Source organism: Mytilus trossulus, unplaced genomic scaffold, assembly GCF_036588685.1.
Source record: "Mytilus trossulus isolate FHL-02 unplaced genomic scaffold, PNRI_Mtr1.1.1.hap1 h1tg000050l__unscaffolded, whole genome shotgun sequence".
In the NCBI taxonomy this organism is placed as follows: Eukaryota; Metazoa; Mollusca; class Bivalvia; order Mytilida; family Mytilidae; genus Mytilus; species Mytilus trossulus.
This window is the reverse complement of record NW_026963292.1, coordinates 3,450,598-3,470,942: the sequence shown is the minus strand read 5'-3', so window position 1 is coordinate 3,470,942 and position 20,345 is coordinate 3,450,598. Positions and strand designations below refer to the sequence as shown.

The window sequence follows — 20,345 nt, the reverse complement described above, 5'->3', positions numbered from 1 at the left end:
CTTTTTATATATCTGTTAAATGTCTCTTTACAGAGGGAATAGATCAACAAGGGACCAGTAAAAATTATCAATTTTTTTTTCTAAAGAATTGCCTTAGAAAAAAATAGATCAATTGTTATTCTTCTTTTATCATCTGAGACAGTATGCACTTCAGGAATCAGTTGTTTATATTCATGTCAACCAGGCATTAATCCTAAAACATTTTTTTTTTTTAATTTTCTCATCAATAGTAATCGTGGTCAAACATAAAAATTAATAAAAGAAAAACATTGGTCTGTTGTTCTTCATTACAGAAGCAATAACTAAGAGTAAAGAAAGACAAAATAAATGTTTGTGTTGAATGGAACATCACATTTTTCATTATCAAGCTTCCTCTGTACAAAGTCAACTGTCAAGTGATAATGGATCTCTTAAGAATGACTGCTGTATTAGCTGAAGAAACCTTTAATTCATAATATGTTCGACTTCAATTTTATTTCTTTTGGGGCGAAAGTCCTATTTCTTTTGTTGTTAGTTTTGAACTTAATGTTGTTTAAGCTTTGGACATATGAATTGCTTATAATATTATTTGTAAAGCTGTCCAACTGAGTCCTGATTTACACCCTGGTTTTGGGTGAGATATAATTGTTAGATAATTTGGTGAACATGGATTTTAGTTGTTTTGTTATTATCTCTATATTTAATGATGTTGTTTTCATTTCTTTTCATTCCCTCCCCCCTTTTTTTATTCTTTAGTAAATTTTATCATTATATATTTTTCCTTCATAAAAAATATTGAACAACTTAATTATTTATAGCATCAAAAAGTTGCAGTTTAATAATCCTCGACTCTTGACCTTCCCCCACACCCCCCAAAAAAATCGAAGAAAATAAAAACTAAAATTAAACAATAAAAAGTAATTGTATTTCAATTAATTGCTGTTAATAAAAAAAACATCAGTGCTTTAGTACTAAAATGCTTTAAAATTATTTGTTTGATCACAAGTTGTACTTTAAGTAGATTAGGATTGACACAGCTGGAATTACTATAAATGTTTAGTTGGCTTTCTCTCCTGGCTGGGTTGTAAAGAGATAGAGCCATAAATAGCTACATCTGTTGAAATTTAGAATGAAAAGACAATTAAGTAATCATACAGCTATTGCAGTCATGGCAGTCAATGTATTTAGATTCAGGAAGGTTTGTTTACGTATTTTGTTTTACGTTTACTATGGTTCAAAACTGACAACTAGATTTGTAAAAACTATTTTTTTTGTACTTTGATAAAAAAAGTCATTTACAAAATGTAACTGGCAGGGATTTAATGTTTTTGTACTTTAATGTGCTTTGATCTGCACTTCATCCAATATATGCTTTGAACAAGCAATGCAACTTAAACACTAACAAAACTACTAAAAGTATCATTTATATCTTAATCATAATCAAAATCAAGTGAAATTTAAAAAAAAACAAAAAAAAACAAAAAAAACTCAAAATTAAGTGGCAGCTTTAATAGTTAATAGGTATGAAATTAAAAAATAAAGAAAATGAAATTAACAATAACAACATTATGAAAGTATATCTTGATAATATAATTTACTAAAAATCTAAATTCTATAATTTGATTGATATGATTCTTAATTGAAGAAGGCTTTGAAGCATTTAACATCAGGTTAATACCAGAATGATTTTAGTTTTTTGTAAATTCTGTAACCCAGAAGTTCTTTCATACTTCCTTACATTCATTTTGGCAAATTATAATGTCCTTCTTAAAAATTAAAAAAAAAAAACTTTGCTGTCAATTTCATGGTTATATAATTTATTTCAATTAACTTTATTTGCTGTATCACAAGAGAGCAACATTTTATTCTTAGTTTTTTATAAGAGTTATCTCCCATATTTGTTAATTTCTTAGTGCTTTCTGTATAAGATATCTCTTAAACATAATACTATAATACAAAAGAGAATAAGATTTTTCAAAACTTTACATTACTTGATATTCAAAAACAGTAATAAATTTACCAATGTAATGTTCAACTGAATGCAAAATATTAAACAAAAATATAAAAACATTTTTTAACAACTTACTGATGTCCATAGCTCCAAACTTTAGCGATCTCTAACATCCAAACAGATATGCTTCGTAGGCACATACTATACAATCATATACCCTCCATTAAACAACTTATTTCTGTCCCTTTTGTATGACTTCTTACTTTGACAATGTTTGTATGTAATCTTACAGGTTATTGCTCTTTCTCATAGAATTGCAAAAAAGTTCCTCCTTCCAATGAAATCAATTGTTTATAAAAAGTCACTTTTATTAAAAAAAATCTTTAAAAGAATGACGACAGGTTTCAGTCAACAAGTCGTTTCTAATTAACTTGATTAAATTTTTCCGTTTTCTACAATTTTAAATAGATACATAATTCTTAAAACTGACACACCCATCAGTAAAAGTATTCATTCTGTCGTGATCAATACAAATTCTGCTTTTAAGTCATGCAGCAACTCAGATGAGTAGTCTAAACATAAACAAAGTCATTATAGAAACATAGAAAGCTTTATCCATTGAAAGTTGGGCTTTGAGGTCATCAAAACATAAACTTCATATCTATGCTTAATAAAAGATTGTATAATGTTGCTATGATATAACCACATCAAATGATAATAGACTTTCAGTTTGTATTCAGGTAAATTTCAACTTTTTCACTTCCTTTTCATGACAGTAAAATCAATAATTAATAAAGCAATTATAATGACAGCTAGCTTCCTAACTATAATAATGTAAACAATTAAAATATTCCTCTTATGTAAGATGATAAATTTTAGCCAGGATGCTCAAGGATTCATTTCTTAAGGAAAATAAACATTATTTCATATCCAACTAACTCAGACTCCACTAAAACAGTCACACTATAGATCACTGGGCGTCCTCAGAACATATTGTATACCCGAAGTTTTCAACAGTAGGTTTCCAATTTGTTTGAAATTGAATTGTTCCAAATTCACCCATGGAACTGCATGACATTTACAAGAACAGCAAAATTAGTTACTAATATTTCCGTAATAAATGTATGCCAAATTTTAACCCGGAGTTAATATATGATTTGTTTTAAAACAACTTTTTCTCAATCCACAAACTCAGATCTGACTATAACAGTACGATTCATAGTTGAAGTTTATCAGTCCATTATACAAAAAGTAATTCCAGTAGATTTCCGTGATCATTTGAAATTGAATTGTTCCAATTTCTCAATCCACTACCTGATTTTAAAACAAATTGCTCTCAATCTCGCAGCAAACCAGACTATACTATAACAGTACATAAAAGTTTAAACTTGTCAGTAGATTTCCGATTCTTTTGAAATTGAAATGTTCTTTTAAATCAACCACCTGATTTGAAAATGAATTGCTCTCAATCTGCAAACCAGACGTTACTATAACAGTACATAAAAGTTTAAATTTCTCAGTCCATTGTGTAACCTATAATGTAAGTTAATTCCAGTAGATTTCAGATTCATTTGAAAGTGAATTTGTTCTTTTGAACAAACTACCTGATTTGAAAATGAATTGCTCTCAATCTGTAAACTAGACTATATATACAACAGTACATAATAGTTCAAGTTGACATCAGTCCATTGTGGTAAATTCTAGAAGATTTCCGATTCGTTTGAAATTGAATTGTTCTTCTGAATCAAATACCTGATTTGAAAATGAATTGCTCTCAATTGGCCAACTGGCTGGCGTTAATATTACAGTACATAATAGTTGAAGTTAATCAGTCCATCGTATATATACCAAAGTTAATTCCAGTGTGTTCCGATTTGTTTCAAATTGAATTGTTCTCCATCAAATTACTTCACTTAAACAGCAACATTAGTTAAAGATGATTACAACGACACTCAGTATACCAAAGTTTAACCCAGTGTGTTCCGATTGGATTGAAATTGAATTGTTCTCAACACAATTACTTCACTTAAACAGCAACATTAGTTAAAGATGATTACAACGACACTCAGTATACCAAAGTTTAACCCAGTGTGTTCCGTTTGGATTGAAATTGAATTGTTCTCAACACAATTACTTCACTTAAACAGCAACATTAGTTAAAGATGGTTACCACGACACTCAGTATACCAAAGTTTAACCCAGTGTGTTCCGTTTGGATTGAAATTGAATTGTTCTCAACACAATTACTTCACTTAAACAGCAACATTAGTTAAAGATGGTTACCACGACACTCAGTATACCAAAGTTTAACACAGTGTGTTCCGTTTGGATTGAAATTGAATTGTTCTCAACACAATTACTTCATTAAAAATGCAACGTTAGTTAAAGATGGTTACTCAGTATAACAAAGTTTAACCCAGGGTGTTCCGATTCGTTTAAAATTGAATTGTCCTCATTCCACTAACTGACTTTACTTAAACAGCAACATTCTCTCTGATTAATTATAACGTCTAGATACTAGTGTAAAGAATTTTGTTGTCGATACTTGTAATATGTTTTATCTGTAATTACAGTGATTAGTGTGAGTGGTGTCAACCCTGTAAATCAAGTCTGGTATCAACTGTATCCAATGATTTTACAATCAGAATGCAAGACGTTGAAAAATTAATGTCCAAATTGAGTTTCTGAAAGCTTTTTTCTCAGTATCTAAATTGAACTGAAACCAATTATAAAACGTCTAAAATGCTTTTTTTGTCCTGAATTGACGAGCTTGTACTTGAAGATGTTTAATAACACTTTAAGTGACTTTAAGTGAAAAATGTTTACACCGGAAAAATAACAGCATGGGGTGAAAATAGGTCACATGTCTGAAAAAACACCAATACACTTAAAAACTAATATTGCTAACATCGATAATTTAGCAGTTTGATATTTTCACAATTTTAATGTATAAACATTTTGTGAAAAGTTTATCAAATACAATAATATATAACATCAAATATTGGAACAAGAGCAGCTATAACTTCAATAGTGTTCATTTTATATACATACAAACTATTCAAATAGGGCATACATAATTAGGATTATTATATAATTTCATGTTATAGCAAATTAAGTTAATTAACCAACCCCCTGCATAAAGATTTCCAGGTCTTACATAGTTCTTTATTACAATTTTAAACATATTCAATTCATGTAAATTAATAGACTTTAAACCTTATTCTCAGAGTGGCAAACACATTAAAAGACTGGGAAAAAAGTACCGACTTAAATTGGTACAGGTATATTTCTTATGTAGAAAAAAGTCTTAGTATTAAACCTGTTTTTCTACCTAGCTAAGCCTCTCACTTACAGTACTATATAAACAACTTATTAAATCTTTCGAGTTATACTCTATAGCTTTCAAAAAAGCCTTTAGAGAATTATGTTCTATAAATATGATACACTAAAGTTCGTGTTTATGGTGTAATGTTGGTGCATATAAACTTGTTAGATAATGTTTTTAATTCTTTTAAATGTTAACATGTATTTGCAATTGTTGATCACAAAGGAATAAAATGAGAAAATTAATTGTATTTCTGAGAGAATGGAAAATACAAATAATGCAATCATACTTCATTGACATTATGTGATGTCCTTTAAGTCATTATACCATTGACACGTACAAAGCATTAGTCTAATGCGACGATGATTATAACAATAATAATTTTTCGCCAAAAAAAATAATTATACAGTACATCGTAACATGGAAGATGGAAAAACATCAATATTTCAAAACTTTACTTATAAAAAAATATACAAATTTGACCTATAAACTTACCTTAAAATGAAATATTTACTGTTAAATTTCTGCCTTACAAAAATATGTAACACTCTTGCCACCCCAGTTAAATGCTGGTGCCACACATGAAGATTAAATATTGAAGCCATACAACTCAAATAACTGCATGTACCACAATGCAAGAAATGAACACTGCACAAACAAATTTCTGCGTTTCAATGAGAAACTGTGTTTCAACTTTAAAGTCAAACAAATCTCACAGAGACATTAATTCAAGTATAAATGTAAAAAAAAAAACGTGATGGTCGTGAAGATATATATGTGTGGTACCATCACGTTTTTTGCATAAATGGTCATCAACAGTTTTATTTAGTGATCATATATAAAATAGGTGATAATTGGACAGTTAATACCCTGATTATCCGATACTAATTGATCTGTGTAGACAATTAATGAACAGAATAATGACCTGGAATTTAACAGAAGTCGCCTACAGAAAACATTGCTCATGCTAATTACAAACTTGCATAAGAATAAAAGACAAATAAATATAAAGCTCATATGATGCTCTGACCGGACAACCTCTCCCACACATGACAGGTCTATGAATGTATTACAAGTGTGGCCTAGATTTAATGCTAGAACAGATCTTGTTTATGGTTATTACCCAATTAGGTTTTATGTTAATCTCTCAGCTGAGCTGAATACTGGATGCCAGACAGACAGAGGTGTACTAAGTAAACATCTGTAAAATTTAAATTTTTTCACAAGAATTTCTCCATCAATTTTTTTTATTTATTTCAGAGTGTCTTACTACTTATTTTGTGTTATTATAAGTCAGGGGCGGATTCAGCCATTTTGAAAAGGAGAGTTCCCAACCAAGGATAAAGGGGGGTTCCAACTATATGTTCCCATTCAAATGCATTGATCGGCAAAAAAAAGGGGGGGGTTTCAACCCACCAATCCCCACCCCCTGGGTCCCGAATATTTGCCCATCCAAATTTTAAAATAGATGGTTGAGAATTATCTTTGAAATCTCAATTGCCTTGTTGGAACCATCACTTTAAGTGCATGAAGCAAATAAATTGAACAGCAGTTTCTCAAATAATGCATATGCCATGTCTTTAAAATGCATGAAACTTTATGTTGCCACTGAATTCAACCATCTCTATTTGACAAGTAACAGTTTACTTTTAAAAGAATTGGTAAGTGAAATATTTTTGCTGTAAAAACTTATTTCTATTTTAATTTCAGATCTATCAGAATTCAACCATGTCTATCAACAAGTGAAGTGACTATGAACTGAATATTAGCTTCTGCAGGAAACTGCTCAAGGTCCTAATGTACAAAAATACAATAAATCCTTATTGGCAGTTCTAACCATTAGCCCATTTCTCAGAAAATGTTCTAGTATATACCGGTAATTAAATTTACTGACAATTTAATCAGCAGCAAGTAAAACATAATATATCACACCAAATAATTACTTATAATCAACAAAATTCTACAAGAATTTAAAACATTTTCTTTTCTGAGAATTGATGGCATAATGTTTTATTTCAAAATCTCATTACCAGGTAGAAGTATAGATGCATAACTTGAGGTCACAACTGCTAAATCCAGAGTTTCGTGAAATCTTTTTTTCCTTGGTGGTCCTTGAAGAAAATCTGCTGGTCCTCACTATTAATTCTATTGAAAAATACTAAAAGTGTGTCTGTCCTATTCAAAATTTTGGAGGTAAAATCCTGAGGACCGCCACTTTTCGTGAACTCTTTTGCACATTTATATTAATTGATTGATTATCAGTTGCTTAAAGCGGCAAATATTTCATGCATACATCGGACAATTTTAGCACATTGAAAACATGCTGAGTTTCCTAATAATATTCAGGGGCAAATCAAGCCATTTTAAAAGGGGGGCCCAACCCAAGTAAAGAGGGGTTCCAACTATATGCTCCCATTCAAATGCATTGATCGTTCAAAGAAAAGGGGGGGTTCCAACCCCTAGAACCCCACACCCCCATCCCCCTGGATCCGCCAATGATATTCTTAACATTGTGTCCATAATATATGGATGCCCTATCGCACTATCATTTTCTATGTTCAGTGCACCGTGAAACTGGGGTCAAAACTCTAATTTGGCATTAAATAAGGAAGATCATATCATATAAACATGTGTACTAAGTTACAAGTTGATAGGACTTCAACTTCATCAAAAACTACCTTGACCAAAAACTTAAACCAAAGCTTAAACTACTTTATCATGGATATATATTATATTAATTATCTTATAGTGTTCATATTGAAGAGATCAGTGAAACAAAAACACTAAGTTAAATTTAAGTCATAATGAATGATTTTCTTATGGTTTTGGACATTTTTGAACCAGTTTTACTATAATGCATCCTTGAATTTATTTATCTATATAAAAAGTAACTGTGACATTGAATACAATCGACATTGAAATAAGATTATTTCTAAAAATCAATCATGTTTTTATATTGAAAAGGCAAAAACTTGTTAAACTGCTGTGATAAACAGTTTTGTCTTAATTTCTTTTCTACAAGAAACTGGTTTAAGCTCCCCAAATATTCTTACAAATTTTCATGGATTTTTCAAAAAGCCTGATGATACAGAGCTCTATTAGAGCTCCAGGATTTTTTTAATGTCAAACAAGGTAACCCTGTTATTAAGCGATTGTCTTCTCTCATCTGCGACTGCCTTCATTAAGATAGCATTCAATCTCTGATAATTGAATTACTGATGGAATTTTATCACCTATTAGAGCATTAGCTAAGTAAATAAAAAAACATTATTGGTGTAAACAATGCTAATGGATTACAAGGCCATGTATAGTTTTAAGTTGGATTGGATTCTAAGAACAATCCTGATAATTCGATCCTTATTTCAAGGCAACACTTGTATATAATTATATTGAGTAAAATGATAGAATCTGGTTCTCTAAAAGATTATAACAACAAATCCTCGCCATAATGCTTTGAATAGATTTTACAAGAAATCACACAAGAAAATTCAGGTTTTAGGAAAAATCGGATGTTGGTCAAAATTGGTTAAAAAAAATTATTTGCCTATTCAAGATAAACTTTGAGAAATGATTTCTACAAACACCAGAACCCCCCCCCCCCTCCCCCACACACTCTTTTCCCTCCTTTCCACCCCTCTTAACCTTATAATCATGCACTGATTACCAAAAAAAAGCTAGTTACATTTTATTTACATGTATATAAACAAACATATACATGTTAACCCAATTTATTACTGTTGCTTTTCAAACTTGTATTTCAACCGCAATGAACGTGGAAACCCCATAATTTGACCTTAATACCAATTTCCTAGACAAAGATAAAGACAAAACAATGGTTAATTATGTGCATCTCAATAATACCATTCTATCAACAGTAAATCTTAGAGATATTAACTGTAAGCTCAAGGGATCAAACTTCATTATTAGTCTAACAAACTACAGTCCAGGGACACTTCTATAACCTGAGCCAATACAGTGAGTGGTTGTAATGATACCAGATTTATAAACTGATACCTTCAACACTCATCATTGGAAGTGAATACTCATTTATATAATAAAGTGTATAGAAAAAAAAGAATTTCAATGAAACACAATGATAAAAGGAGATGTTGGGTATACAAATAATCTTTCAGACAGCTAGTGACCTTTAACCAAACAAACAAAATTTATAAACTATCAACAATCAACAGACTTGTGTTTTTTAAATTTTGTTTCAACAAGATCTTAGTTTTTAGATTCTCTACAAATCTCAAGAAAATACTTCAAAGGCTAATGGGAGGTAACTCATAATAAAGCCATTCTAAATAAGGGGAATTTATAACTCTTTCTGTACAGAATTACAATGAAATGCCAATAAATTTTTAATTGTAGAGGATGATGACAATTGATACGGAATTGAGTCAAGTATACATTGAGTTTTCCACATTTAAAGAAATTCTAAGAATTGCTTAAATATCTAAAAATTAAGGGGAGATAACCCATTATAAAAGAAGTTTCAAGCTAAAATCATAAGTAAGGGGACATTACTCCTAATTAAATGAAAAAGTTATTCACTTTTAACTTAGTAATTTAGAGTTGTGATTATAATCTCTATTAAAAGGAAATTTGATGCATAATAATACTAATAATAATCCTTATCTTGTTGTTGTATTGTCTTAATACCAGTAATATCTTAATCTAGTTGAGAAAAAAATGTTGAATATATATGTAACTCCTTTGACTTTAGTTAATATCAAATAAAGAATAGAAACTGAAATAAAAAATATAAAAGGACATATGAATAGTTTTTTCTCCACCTAGACATGTATTCAAGAATTATGTTCTTTAGTTTAAATTTCAATTCGAACCCCAAACCTCGATGTGAAACTGCAGAGCTTGATTTTCCTACTTTTACCAATAATTTCATACCTGAGGAATGAAGTTATCAGAGAGATGAACTAGAGGCTCTAAAGAGCCTGTGTCGCTCACCTTGGTCTATGTGCATATTAAACAAAGGACACAAATGGATTCATGACAAAATTGTATTTTGGTGATGGTGATGTGTTTGAAGTTCTAACTTTACTGAACGATTTTGCTTCTTACAATTATATCTATCATGAACTTTGCCCATTAGTAACAGAGAACTATATTTGGTAAAAATTTACATAAATTTACCAAATTAATGAAAATTGTTAAAAATTGACTATAAAGGGAAATAACTCCTTAAGGGGTCAATTGACCATTTAGGTCATGTTGACTTATTTGTAGATCTTACTTTGCTGAACATTATTGCTGTTTACAGTTTATCGCTATCTATAATAGTATTCAAGATAACCAAAAACGGCAAAATTTCTTTAAAAATTACCAATTGGAGGGCAGCAACCCAACAACCAGTTGTCCAATTCATCTGAAAAATTCAGGGCAGATAGATATTGACTTGATTAACAATTTAACTTCTTGTCAGATTTGCTCTAGATGCTTTGGTTTCATAGTTATAAGCAAAAAACTGCATTTTACCCATATGTTCTATTTTTAGCCGTGGCGGCCATCTTGGTTGGTTGACCAGGTCACGCCACACATTTTTTAAACTAGATACCCCAAAGATGATTGTGGCCAAGTTTGGATTAATTTGGCCAAGTAGTTTCAGAGGAGAAGATTTTTGTAAAAGATTACTTTAATTAAGGAAAAATGGTTAAAAATTGACTATAAAGGGCAATAACTCCTAAACGGGTCAACTGACCATTTTGGTCATGTTGACTTATTTGTAGATCTTACTTTGCTGAACATTATTGCTGTTTACAGTTTATCTGTAACTATAATAATATTCAAGATAATAACCAAAAACAGCAAAATTTCTTCAAAATTACCAATTCAGGGGCAGCAACCCAACAACCAATTCACCGATTCATCTGAAAATTTCAGGGCAGATAGATCTTGACCTGATAAACATTTTTGCCCCATGTCAGATTTGCTCTAAATGCTTTGGTTTTTGAGTTATAAGCCAAAAACTGCATTTTACCCCTATGTTCTATTTTTAGCCGTGGCGGCCATTTTGGTTGGTTGACCGGGTCACGCCACACATTTTTTAAACTAGATACCCCAATGATGATTGTGGCCAAGTTTGGTTTGATTTGGCCCAGTAGTTTCAGAGGAGAAGATTTTTGTAAAAGTTAACGACGACGGACGACGACGACGACGACGGACGACGACGGACGACGGATGACGGACGCCAAGTGATGAGAAAAGCTCACTTGGCCCTTTGGGCCAGGTGAGCTAAAAACAAGATTTTAAGGTTAATATATCTCTACTAAAATGACCTTAAATTGAAATTCTCAAATTGGTTCAGAAAAATAAATAAGCCGATATTGATTAAGACGTGACAATATTTGATCCGACACTTGACAGCCAACCAACCGATTGCCACAAGACTTTTCATACAGAAACAAAGACTTTCTTCCTTATAACATAGATAGTTTTAGTGTCAATTCGAACCCAATACCTTGAGGTGAAACTGCAGAGCTCTCACTACTTTTACTATTTTTTTCATACTTTAGGAATAAAGTTACTACTTTTACCAATAATTTCATACTTGGGGAATGAAGTTATCAGAGAGATGAAAAACAAGATTTTAAGGTTAATATATCTCTACTAAAATGACCTTAAATTGAAATTCTCAAATTGGTTCAGAAAAATAAATAAGCCGATATTGATTAAGACGTGACAATATTTGATCCGACACTTGACAGCCAACCAACCGATTGCCACAAGACTTTTCATACAGGAACAAAGAATTTCTTCCTCATTACATCTTCTTTATTGAATAAACGATAGTGACAAATTCAATTTCAATGTTTTCTTCAGTAAATTGTATTTACTTCAAATGACGTAAAGCCTGTTACAATATGTGACCAAAACAATTAAAGTCAGTTCAACACTGAGATCAACAATCTCTATCTAAAAATTTGTTGACTTATTTTACAAGAATTGGATTATAAACCACAAAATTGAAAGCAAAAATAAAATTAACAGGAACGACCTTGAAAAAAACCAACTTAATTATATGCTTTAGTATGAAAACAAAATGTGTATGTTACAAATGGCACTGTGTTTGTAAAATCATTAAAAAACAATTGCATTAAATGTTTGTTTAATTATCATATGATGTTTTGATTGGCTAACAGCAATCTCCCCTCATTCTGAAATTAGCCTTCATTTCAAAATGAAATTAAACATTCATGTGATGACACAAGCAGCTAATAGCTTCCTGATCCTAGAAAAAAATGTAATTATTATAATAAAAAAGAAGATGTGGTATGATTACCAATGAGACAACTGTCCACAAGAGACCAAAATGACACAGACATTAACAACAATAAGGTCACTGTATGGCATTTATAGCATTGAATGCTTCTCTAAGTAATTTATAGGGTTTTAAAAGCGTAACAACACTGCACATGTTACTTCATCAACATTTTTACACTCCAATAAAAATAGAGGCATTCAATTCTTAAATAAAGTCACCAATGACAGATTTAACTAGTTGTAGATTTCAAATATTCATAACATTTCCAAACTGAAGTTACTTAGGAATAACAAAATTACAAAAAACATTTTGTCAATACAACATTATATATATATAAACTCTTACTGTAATAGTTCAAAATATTCCATGTCTGTTCCATGTCCGTTCCATGTTCGTTCTGATTTATAAGTATCAATACTTAAAACTCATAAAATGGCAACTCCTAACCTTTAGCCATAAGTGACAGTTTTCACATTAATTAATATATAAGACAATACATAAGATGCTGATATAACCTCATTCATACATTTTCTTCTTATATTATTTTTCACACCTTAAGTATGATCGAATCAAGGATGAATTGATGCCTTTTCATCCACCTGCATTTTTGCACCTGTCCCAAGTCAGGAGTTTATGTCCTTAGTTAGTCTTGTATGTTTTTATCTCATTTTAGTACATTTATATGTTTAGGAGTTTTAGTATGACGTCTATATTTACTGAACTACGTACGTAGCACACCGTTTAGTTAAAGGGCTGTCTGAAGTTTGCCCCTGGGTGTGGGATTTTCATGCTGTGTTTAAAGACTTGTATAACAATGGTGGCCTTTGGTTGTTTTTTTACTCTTTGGCCGGTTGTTATCTCTGATCCCAATTTCGATTCTCTATCATATACATTTAATTTTTATAATTTTTCAAGCCAAAGTACTAACAAGGATAATATAACAACGAACATATTGTCAATACAATAAAGCTCCTACTGTATAGGCTCTATTAGGGGGATAGGACCTTTATCAGGACTCCGGGATCAGGTGATTTTAATCTTGGGATTTTGGGATTCAGGAATTCTTTTTTTCAAATTTCGGGACCTCTGGATTTTGTGTTCTTAAACCTGGGATTTCAGGATTAGGACCCCTCCTATCCCTCCTCCTATAATTATATTCCACGTCTGTTCTATAATGTTCATTCTGTGTTAGTTCAGATTTATAAATATGAATTACTTAAATCATAAAACCGCCAACGCATAACCTTTAAATCGTACGTGACAGTTTGCACATCAATTAATATACAAGACAATTTTAGATGCTCCTATGACCTCATTCATACATTTTCAACCTACATTTTTTTTCACACCTGTAGCGATGAATCAAAGATGAATTAAAGTCTTTTTCCCTTTTTTTCATTAACCTGTCAGTCATAAATATCAAAACATAAAAGTTTCATCCATTAAGATAATTAAACATACTTTGTCTTGACTGATAAATTTATAATTTAAAAAAAAAAAAACTATTTTTGTAAAAAATTTAAAATTTCTAAAATAATATGATAACTTAAAAAATTGCTTTACCCAGCGCAACTGGAAACTATTACAGAGGTCCAACCCTGAACAATTGAGGCAAAAATGGACACAATATTCACACTTGATACAGGTCTTAATTTGGATCATAATTAAATATTTGACACATAACAGGTTTCTGACACAGAATAAATAAAACTAGTATCTCAATTGTTTGTAAAACAATTGAAAGGTCTTTCCTGTAAAAGTGATGTTTTCGTTATGTACTTTGTACGACCTTTAGTTTGATATACGACAAGCATACCTTTTCAAACTTTTCGCTTTTAACACTTAATGACCTCATCCGCCTACAGTTTTGAGATCGGAAGTATGATATATGTAATACAGAGTAGATGAGCTTTCATTTGATATGCGACAACGCCATTTTCTAGAAAGTTTGATTTTTGCACTTAATAACCCTATCCAACTAATTTTTTGAGGTCGGGAATTTGATATTTTAAATGTACACATCATGACCTTTCATTTGATATACAACAACCCTATCTTTAAAGAAAATTTATATTTTGCACTCAATGACCCCATCCAACCCATTTTTGGGAGACGTCAATTTGAAATTTGAAATGTACGCTTTATGTTCTTTCATTTGATATGCGACAACCTTACCATCTGAGAAATTTGAATGTTTGCACTAAATGAACCCACCCTGCCCACTGGGATGAAAAGGGGGTTCAAAATTTTCATTTTTAGGTAGAGTTTATTTAGACCTTCAATTTGATATATCAGACGACCCCATTTGACAAAGTACAAATAATGATGCAATATCAACTATATAAATAGAAGTTATGAAACTTACAAAGTCAATGCAAAACTTGAAAATTTCAAAATGATTTTTTGGTGTATTTTTCCATGGAATGTTTTTGGTATTTGGTCAAACATATAACTATGTCAACCTCTTCAATTTCTTAAACATTTTAAGTGGTAAGCTCTTGTTGATTCAGAAATACATGCCTCCGCTCGCAAAACTTTTAACTGCAGTATCTCTATAACGACAATAGATATCTCAAATCTGTTAAATGATAAATGATCTACAGTTGAAGGACAACATTATAGAAAAAGAATTGGGACAATTTCAAAGTTCACCAAGGTCACAATTAATCATCAAATATATGATGCAATACCAAACTTGAGAACCGGAAGTCATAGAGACATGGGACTATCACCATTCAACTCAGGACCACTTGACCTTTCAGAGATCACAATGTCAAGGTCATAGTATAATGTGAAGGTCAAGGTGAAATTGCATCATGACGTAACATTGACCTCAAATTGAAGGTCTTGAATTACTGATCATCTTTGCAGTATATAGTAGGTTGATATCTGTTACCTTAAAAAAGATATACACAAAATACTAGATTTTTAAGAATCATCCCGTTGTAACTTTTGAACAGACGGTCGGACATTTTTCGGTTAATAATATAAAATGTAGAGCTCGTCGAGAGGAACATTTTATACGCTGTATGTATGCAGCAAAGTCTTATCGTTTTCCTAATATGTAAGCTTGAAATTGCAGCGTAATTTTTTTTTGCACTCAGTGACCTTTGACCTTGGGTGCATATTCAAGGTCACATGAATTACAGATTATTGGTGCAGGTCCCAAGTCTCTACGACTTCCGGTTCTGAAAATAAAAAAATTCTAAAACTGTTCACAATTTTTCAAGGGGAATAACTCCTTATAAGGGTTAATAACAAAATGATTGTATATGTTCAATAACATTGCCATCTGTTCTTGTACATGTTACCGTTTTCAAATCGATTCTGTCTTGAATACTTTTTGCTAAAAATGTAAAAGAAAGAAATTGCTTCAAGGGGACATAACTCTCATAAGGGATGATGAAATCCTTAGCAGCCTCATATGGTAACATATTATGATAAGATCTAGCTATTGTCCAAATAAGGTCATGATATCTTTTAAAACATTTAAGGGGGGCCATGTTGAAAAAAATCAATAAAAGGGAGATAACTTCTAAAGGGGATGATGAAATCCTACAAAAGTTCATCTTGTAAAAGTTCATGATGAGGTCTATCGATGGTCCATATTTGGTCTTGATAACTTCAACAGAAAGGGGAGGAGGCCTTGTCAAACAAATGTTGGAAGAAAAAAAAGAAAAAGAAAAAACATTAGAAAAACTAGTATCTCAATTGTTTGTAAAACAATTGAAAGGTCTTTCCTGTAAAAGTGATGTTTTCGTAATGTTCTTTGTACGACCTTTCGTTTGATATACGACAAGCATACCTTCCGAAACTTTTCACCTTTTACACTTATTGACCTCATCGGCCTGCATTTTTGAGATCGGTAGTATGATATATGTAACACAGGGTAGATGAGCTTTCATTTGATATGCGACAACGCAATGTTCTAAAAAGTTTGATTGTTGCACTTAATAACCCCGTCCAACTAATTTTTGGAGGTCGTGAATTTGATATTTCAAATGTACACATCATGACCTTTCATTTGATATACAAAAACCCTATCTTAAAAGAAAATTTATGTTTTGCACTCAATGACCCCACCCAACCATTTTTTTGGGGACGTCAATTTGAAATTTGAAATGTACTCTTTATGTTCTTTCATTTGATATGCGACAACCTTACCATCTGATAAATTTGAATTTTTGCACTAAATGACCCCACCCTTCCCCCTGGGATGAAAAAGGGGTTTACAATTTTCATTTTTAAGCAGAGTTTAGTAAGACCTTCAATTTGATATATTAGATGACCCCATTTGACAAAGTGCAAAAAATGATGCAATATCAACTATATAAATAGAAATTATGAAACTTACAAAGTCAATGCAAAACATGAAAATTTCAAATTGAATTTTTGGTGTTTTTTTCCATGGAATGTTTTTGGTATTTGGTCAAACATATAACTATGTCAACCTCTTCAATTTCTTAAACATTTTAAGTGGTAAGCTCTTGATGATTCAGAAATACATGCCTCCGCTCGCAAAACTTAAAACTGCATTATCTCTCAAACGACAATAGATATCTCAAATCTGTTAAATGATAAATGATCTACAGTTAAAGGACAACAATATAGAAAAAGAATTAAGACAATTTTAAAGTTCACTAAGGTCACAATTAATCATCAAATATATGATGCAATACAAAACTTCAGAACCGGAAGTCGTAAAGACATGGGACTATCACCATTCAACTCAGGACCACTTGACCTTTTAAATATCACAAGGTCAAGGTCATAGTATAATGTGAAGGTCAAGGTGAAATTTCATCATGACCTGACATTGACCTCAAATTGAAGGTCTTGAACTACTGATCATCTTTGCAGTTTATAGTAGGTTGATATCTGTTAACTTTAAAAAGATATACACACAATACTATACTTTTAAGAATCATCCCGTTGTAACTTTTGAACAGACGGTCGGACATGTTTGGGCTTATTGCATAAAATGTAGAGCTCGTCGAGAGGAACAATTTACACGCTGTATGTATGCAGCAAAGTCTTATCGTTTTCCTAATATGTAAGCTTGAAATTGCAGCGTAATTTTTTTTTGCACTCAGAGACCTTTGACCTTGACTGCATATTAAAGGTCACATGAATTAAAGATTATTGGTGAAGGTCCAAAGTCTCTACGACTTCTGGTTCTAGAAATACAATTTTTCAAAAATTATGTTCAATTTTTCAAGGAGAATAACTCCTTATAAGGGTTAATAACAAAATGATTGTACATGTTTATTAACATTGCCATCTGTTCCTGTACATGTTGCCGTTTTCAAATCGATTCTATGTCTTATACTTTTTGAGAAAAATGCAAAGGAAAGAAATTGTTTCAAGGGAAGGGTTAATAACAAAATGATTGTACATGTTTATTAACATTGCCATCTGTTCCTGTACATGTTGCCGTTTTCAAATCGATTCTATGTCTTATACTTTTTGAGAAAAATGCAAAGGAAAGAAATTGTTTCAAGGGGATATAACTCTCATATGGGATGATGAAATCCTTTGCAGCCTCATATGGTAATACATCATGATGAGATCTACCTATTGTCCAAATAAAGTCATGATATCTTTAAAAACAACAAGGGGGGGCCATGTTGAAAAAAATCAATAAAAGGGAGATAACTTCTCAAGGGGAAGATGAAATCCTACAAAAGTTCATCTGGTAAAAGTTCATGATGAGGTCTATCGATGGTCCATATTTGGTCTCGATAACTTCAACAGAAAGGGGAGGAGGCCTTGTCAAACAAATGTTGGAAGAAAAAAAAGAAAAACTAGTATCTCAATTGTTTGTAAAACAATTGAAAGGTCTTTCCTGTAAAAGTGATGTTTTCGTAATGTTCTTTGTACAACCTTTCGTTCGATATACGACAAGAATACCTTCTGTAACTTTTCGCTTTTTACACTTAATGACCTCATCCGCCTACATTTTTTAGATCGGAAGTATGATATATGTAACACAGGGTAGATGAGCTTTCATTTGATATGCGACAACGCCATGTTTTAAAAAGTTTGATTTTTGCACTTAAGAACCCCATCCAACCAATTTTTGGAGGTTGTGAATTTGATATTTCAAATGTAAACATCATGACCTTTCATTTGATATACAACAACCTTATCGTAAAAGAAAAATTATTTTTTGCACTCAATGACCCCATCCAACCAATTTTGGGGGACGTCAATTTGAAATTTGAAATGTACGCTTTATGTTCTTTCATTTGATATGCGACAACCTTACCATCTGAGAAATTTGAATGTTTGCACTAAATGACCCCACCCTTCCCCCTGGGATGAAAAGGGGGTTTAAAATTTTCATTTTTTAAGTAGAGTTTATTAAGACCTTCAATTTGATATATCAGATGACCCCATTTGACAAAGTGCAAATAATGATGCAATATCAACTATATAAATAGAAGTTATGAAACTTACAAAGTCAATGCAAAACATGAAAATTTCAAATTGATTTTTTGGTGTTTTTTTCCATGGAATGTTTTTGGTATTTGGTCAAACACATAACTATGTCAACCTCTTCAATTTCTAAAACATTTTTCGTGGTAAGCTCTTGATGATTCAGAAATACATGCCTCCGCTCGCAAAATTTCAAACTGCATTATCTCTAAAACGACAATAGATATCTCAAATCTGTTAAATGATAAATGATCTACAGTTGAAGGACAACATTATAGAAAAAGAATGTGGACAATTTCAAAGTTCACCAAGGTCACAATTAATCATCAAATATATGATGCAATACAAAACTTGAGAACCGGAAGTCGTAGAGACATGGGACTATCACCATTCAACTCAGGACCACTTGACCTTTCAAATGTCACAAGGTCAAGGTCATAGTATAATGTGAAGGTCAAGGTGAAATTTCATCATGACCTGACATTGACCTCAAATTGAAGGTCTTGAACTACTGATCATCTTTTCAGTTTATAGTAGGTTGATATCTGTTACCTTTAAAAAGATATACACACAATACTATACTTTTAAGAATCATCCCGTCGTAACTTTTGAACAGACAGTCGGAATCTCTTGAGCTCAGTGTAGAAAATGTAGAGCTCGTCGAGAGGAACATTTTATACACTGTAAGTATGCAGCAAACTCTTATCGTTTTCTTAATATGCAAGCTTGAAATTGCAGCGTAATTTTTTTTTGCACTTGGTGACCTTTGACCTTGGGTGCAAATTAAGGGTCACATGAACTTAAGATTATTGGTGTAGGTCCCAAGTCTTTACGACTTCCGGTTCTCGAGATACAATTTTTCAAAAATTGTGTATATTTTTTCAAGGGAAATAACTCCTTATAAGGGTTAACAACAAAATGATTGTATATGTTTATTATCATTGCCATTTGGTCTTGTACATGTTGCCGTTTTCAAATCGATTCTATCTTGAATACTTTTTGAGAAAAATGTAAAAGAAAGAAATTGCTTCAAGGGGACGTAACTCTCATAGGGAATGATGAAATCCTTAGCAGCCTCATATGGTAACACATCATGATGAGATCTAACTTTTGTCCAAATAAGGTCATGATATCTTTTAAAACATTTAAGGGGGGCCATGTTGAAAAAAACCAATAAAAGGGAGATAACTTCTAAAGGGGATGATGAAATCCTACAAAAGTTCATCTGGTAAAAGTTCATGATGAGGTCTATCAATGATCCATATTTGGTCTTCATAACTTCAACAGAAAGGGGATGAGGCCTTGTGAAACAAATGTTGGAAGAAAAAAAAGAAAAAAAAGAAAAAGAAAAAAAAACACTAGTATCTCAA

The 20,345-nt window shown here is 31.5% G+C and overlaps 1 protein-coding gene across 3 annotated transcripts in view; it reads right to left on the bottom strand.

Moving 5' to 3' along the window:
- Positions 1-20,345, bottom strand: part of LOC134699207 (calcium/calmodulin-dependent protein kinase kinase 1-like) — a 95,454-nt gene that overhangs the window by 48,381 nt on the left and 26,728 nt on the right. The window contains exon 1 of one of the 3 annotated variants that reach the window (XM_063560810.1): positions 2,066-2,286. The exons of the other annotated variants lie outside the window; for them this stretch is intronic. Within the exon in view, the coding sequence (XP_063416880.1) occupies positions 2,066-2,130 (65 nt within the window). The 5' untranslated portion in view covers positions 2,131-2,286. Of the gene's footprint in view, positions 1-2,065; positions 2,287-20,345 lie in introns of those variants that run through there. 3 annotated transcript variants of the gene reach the window in all.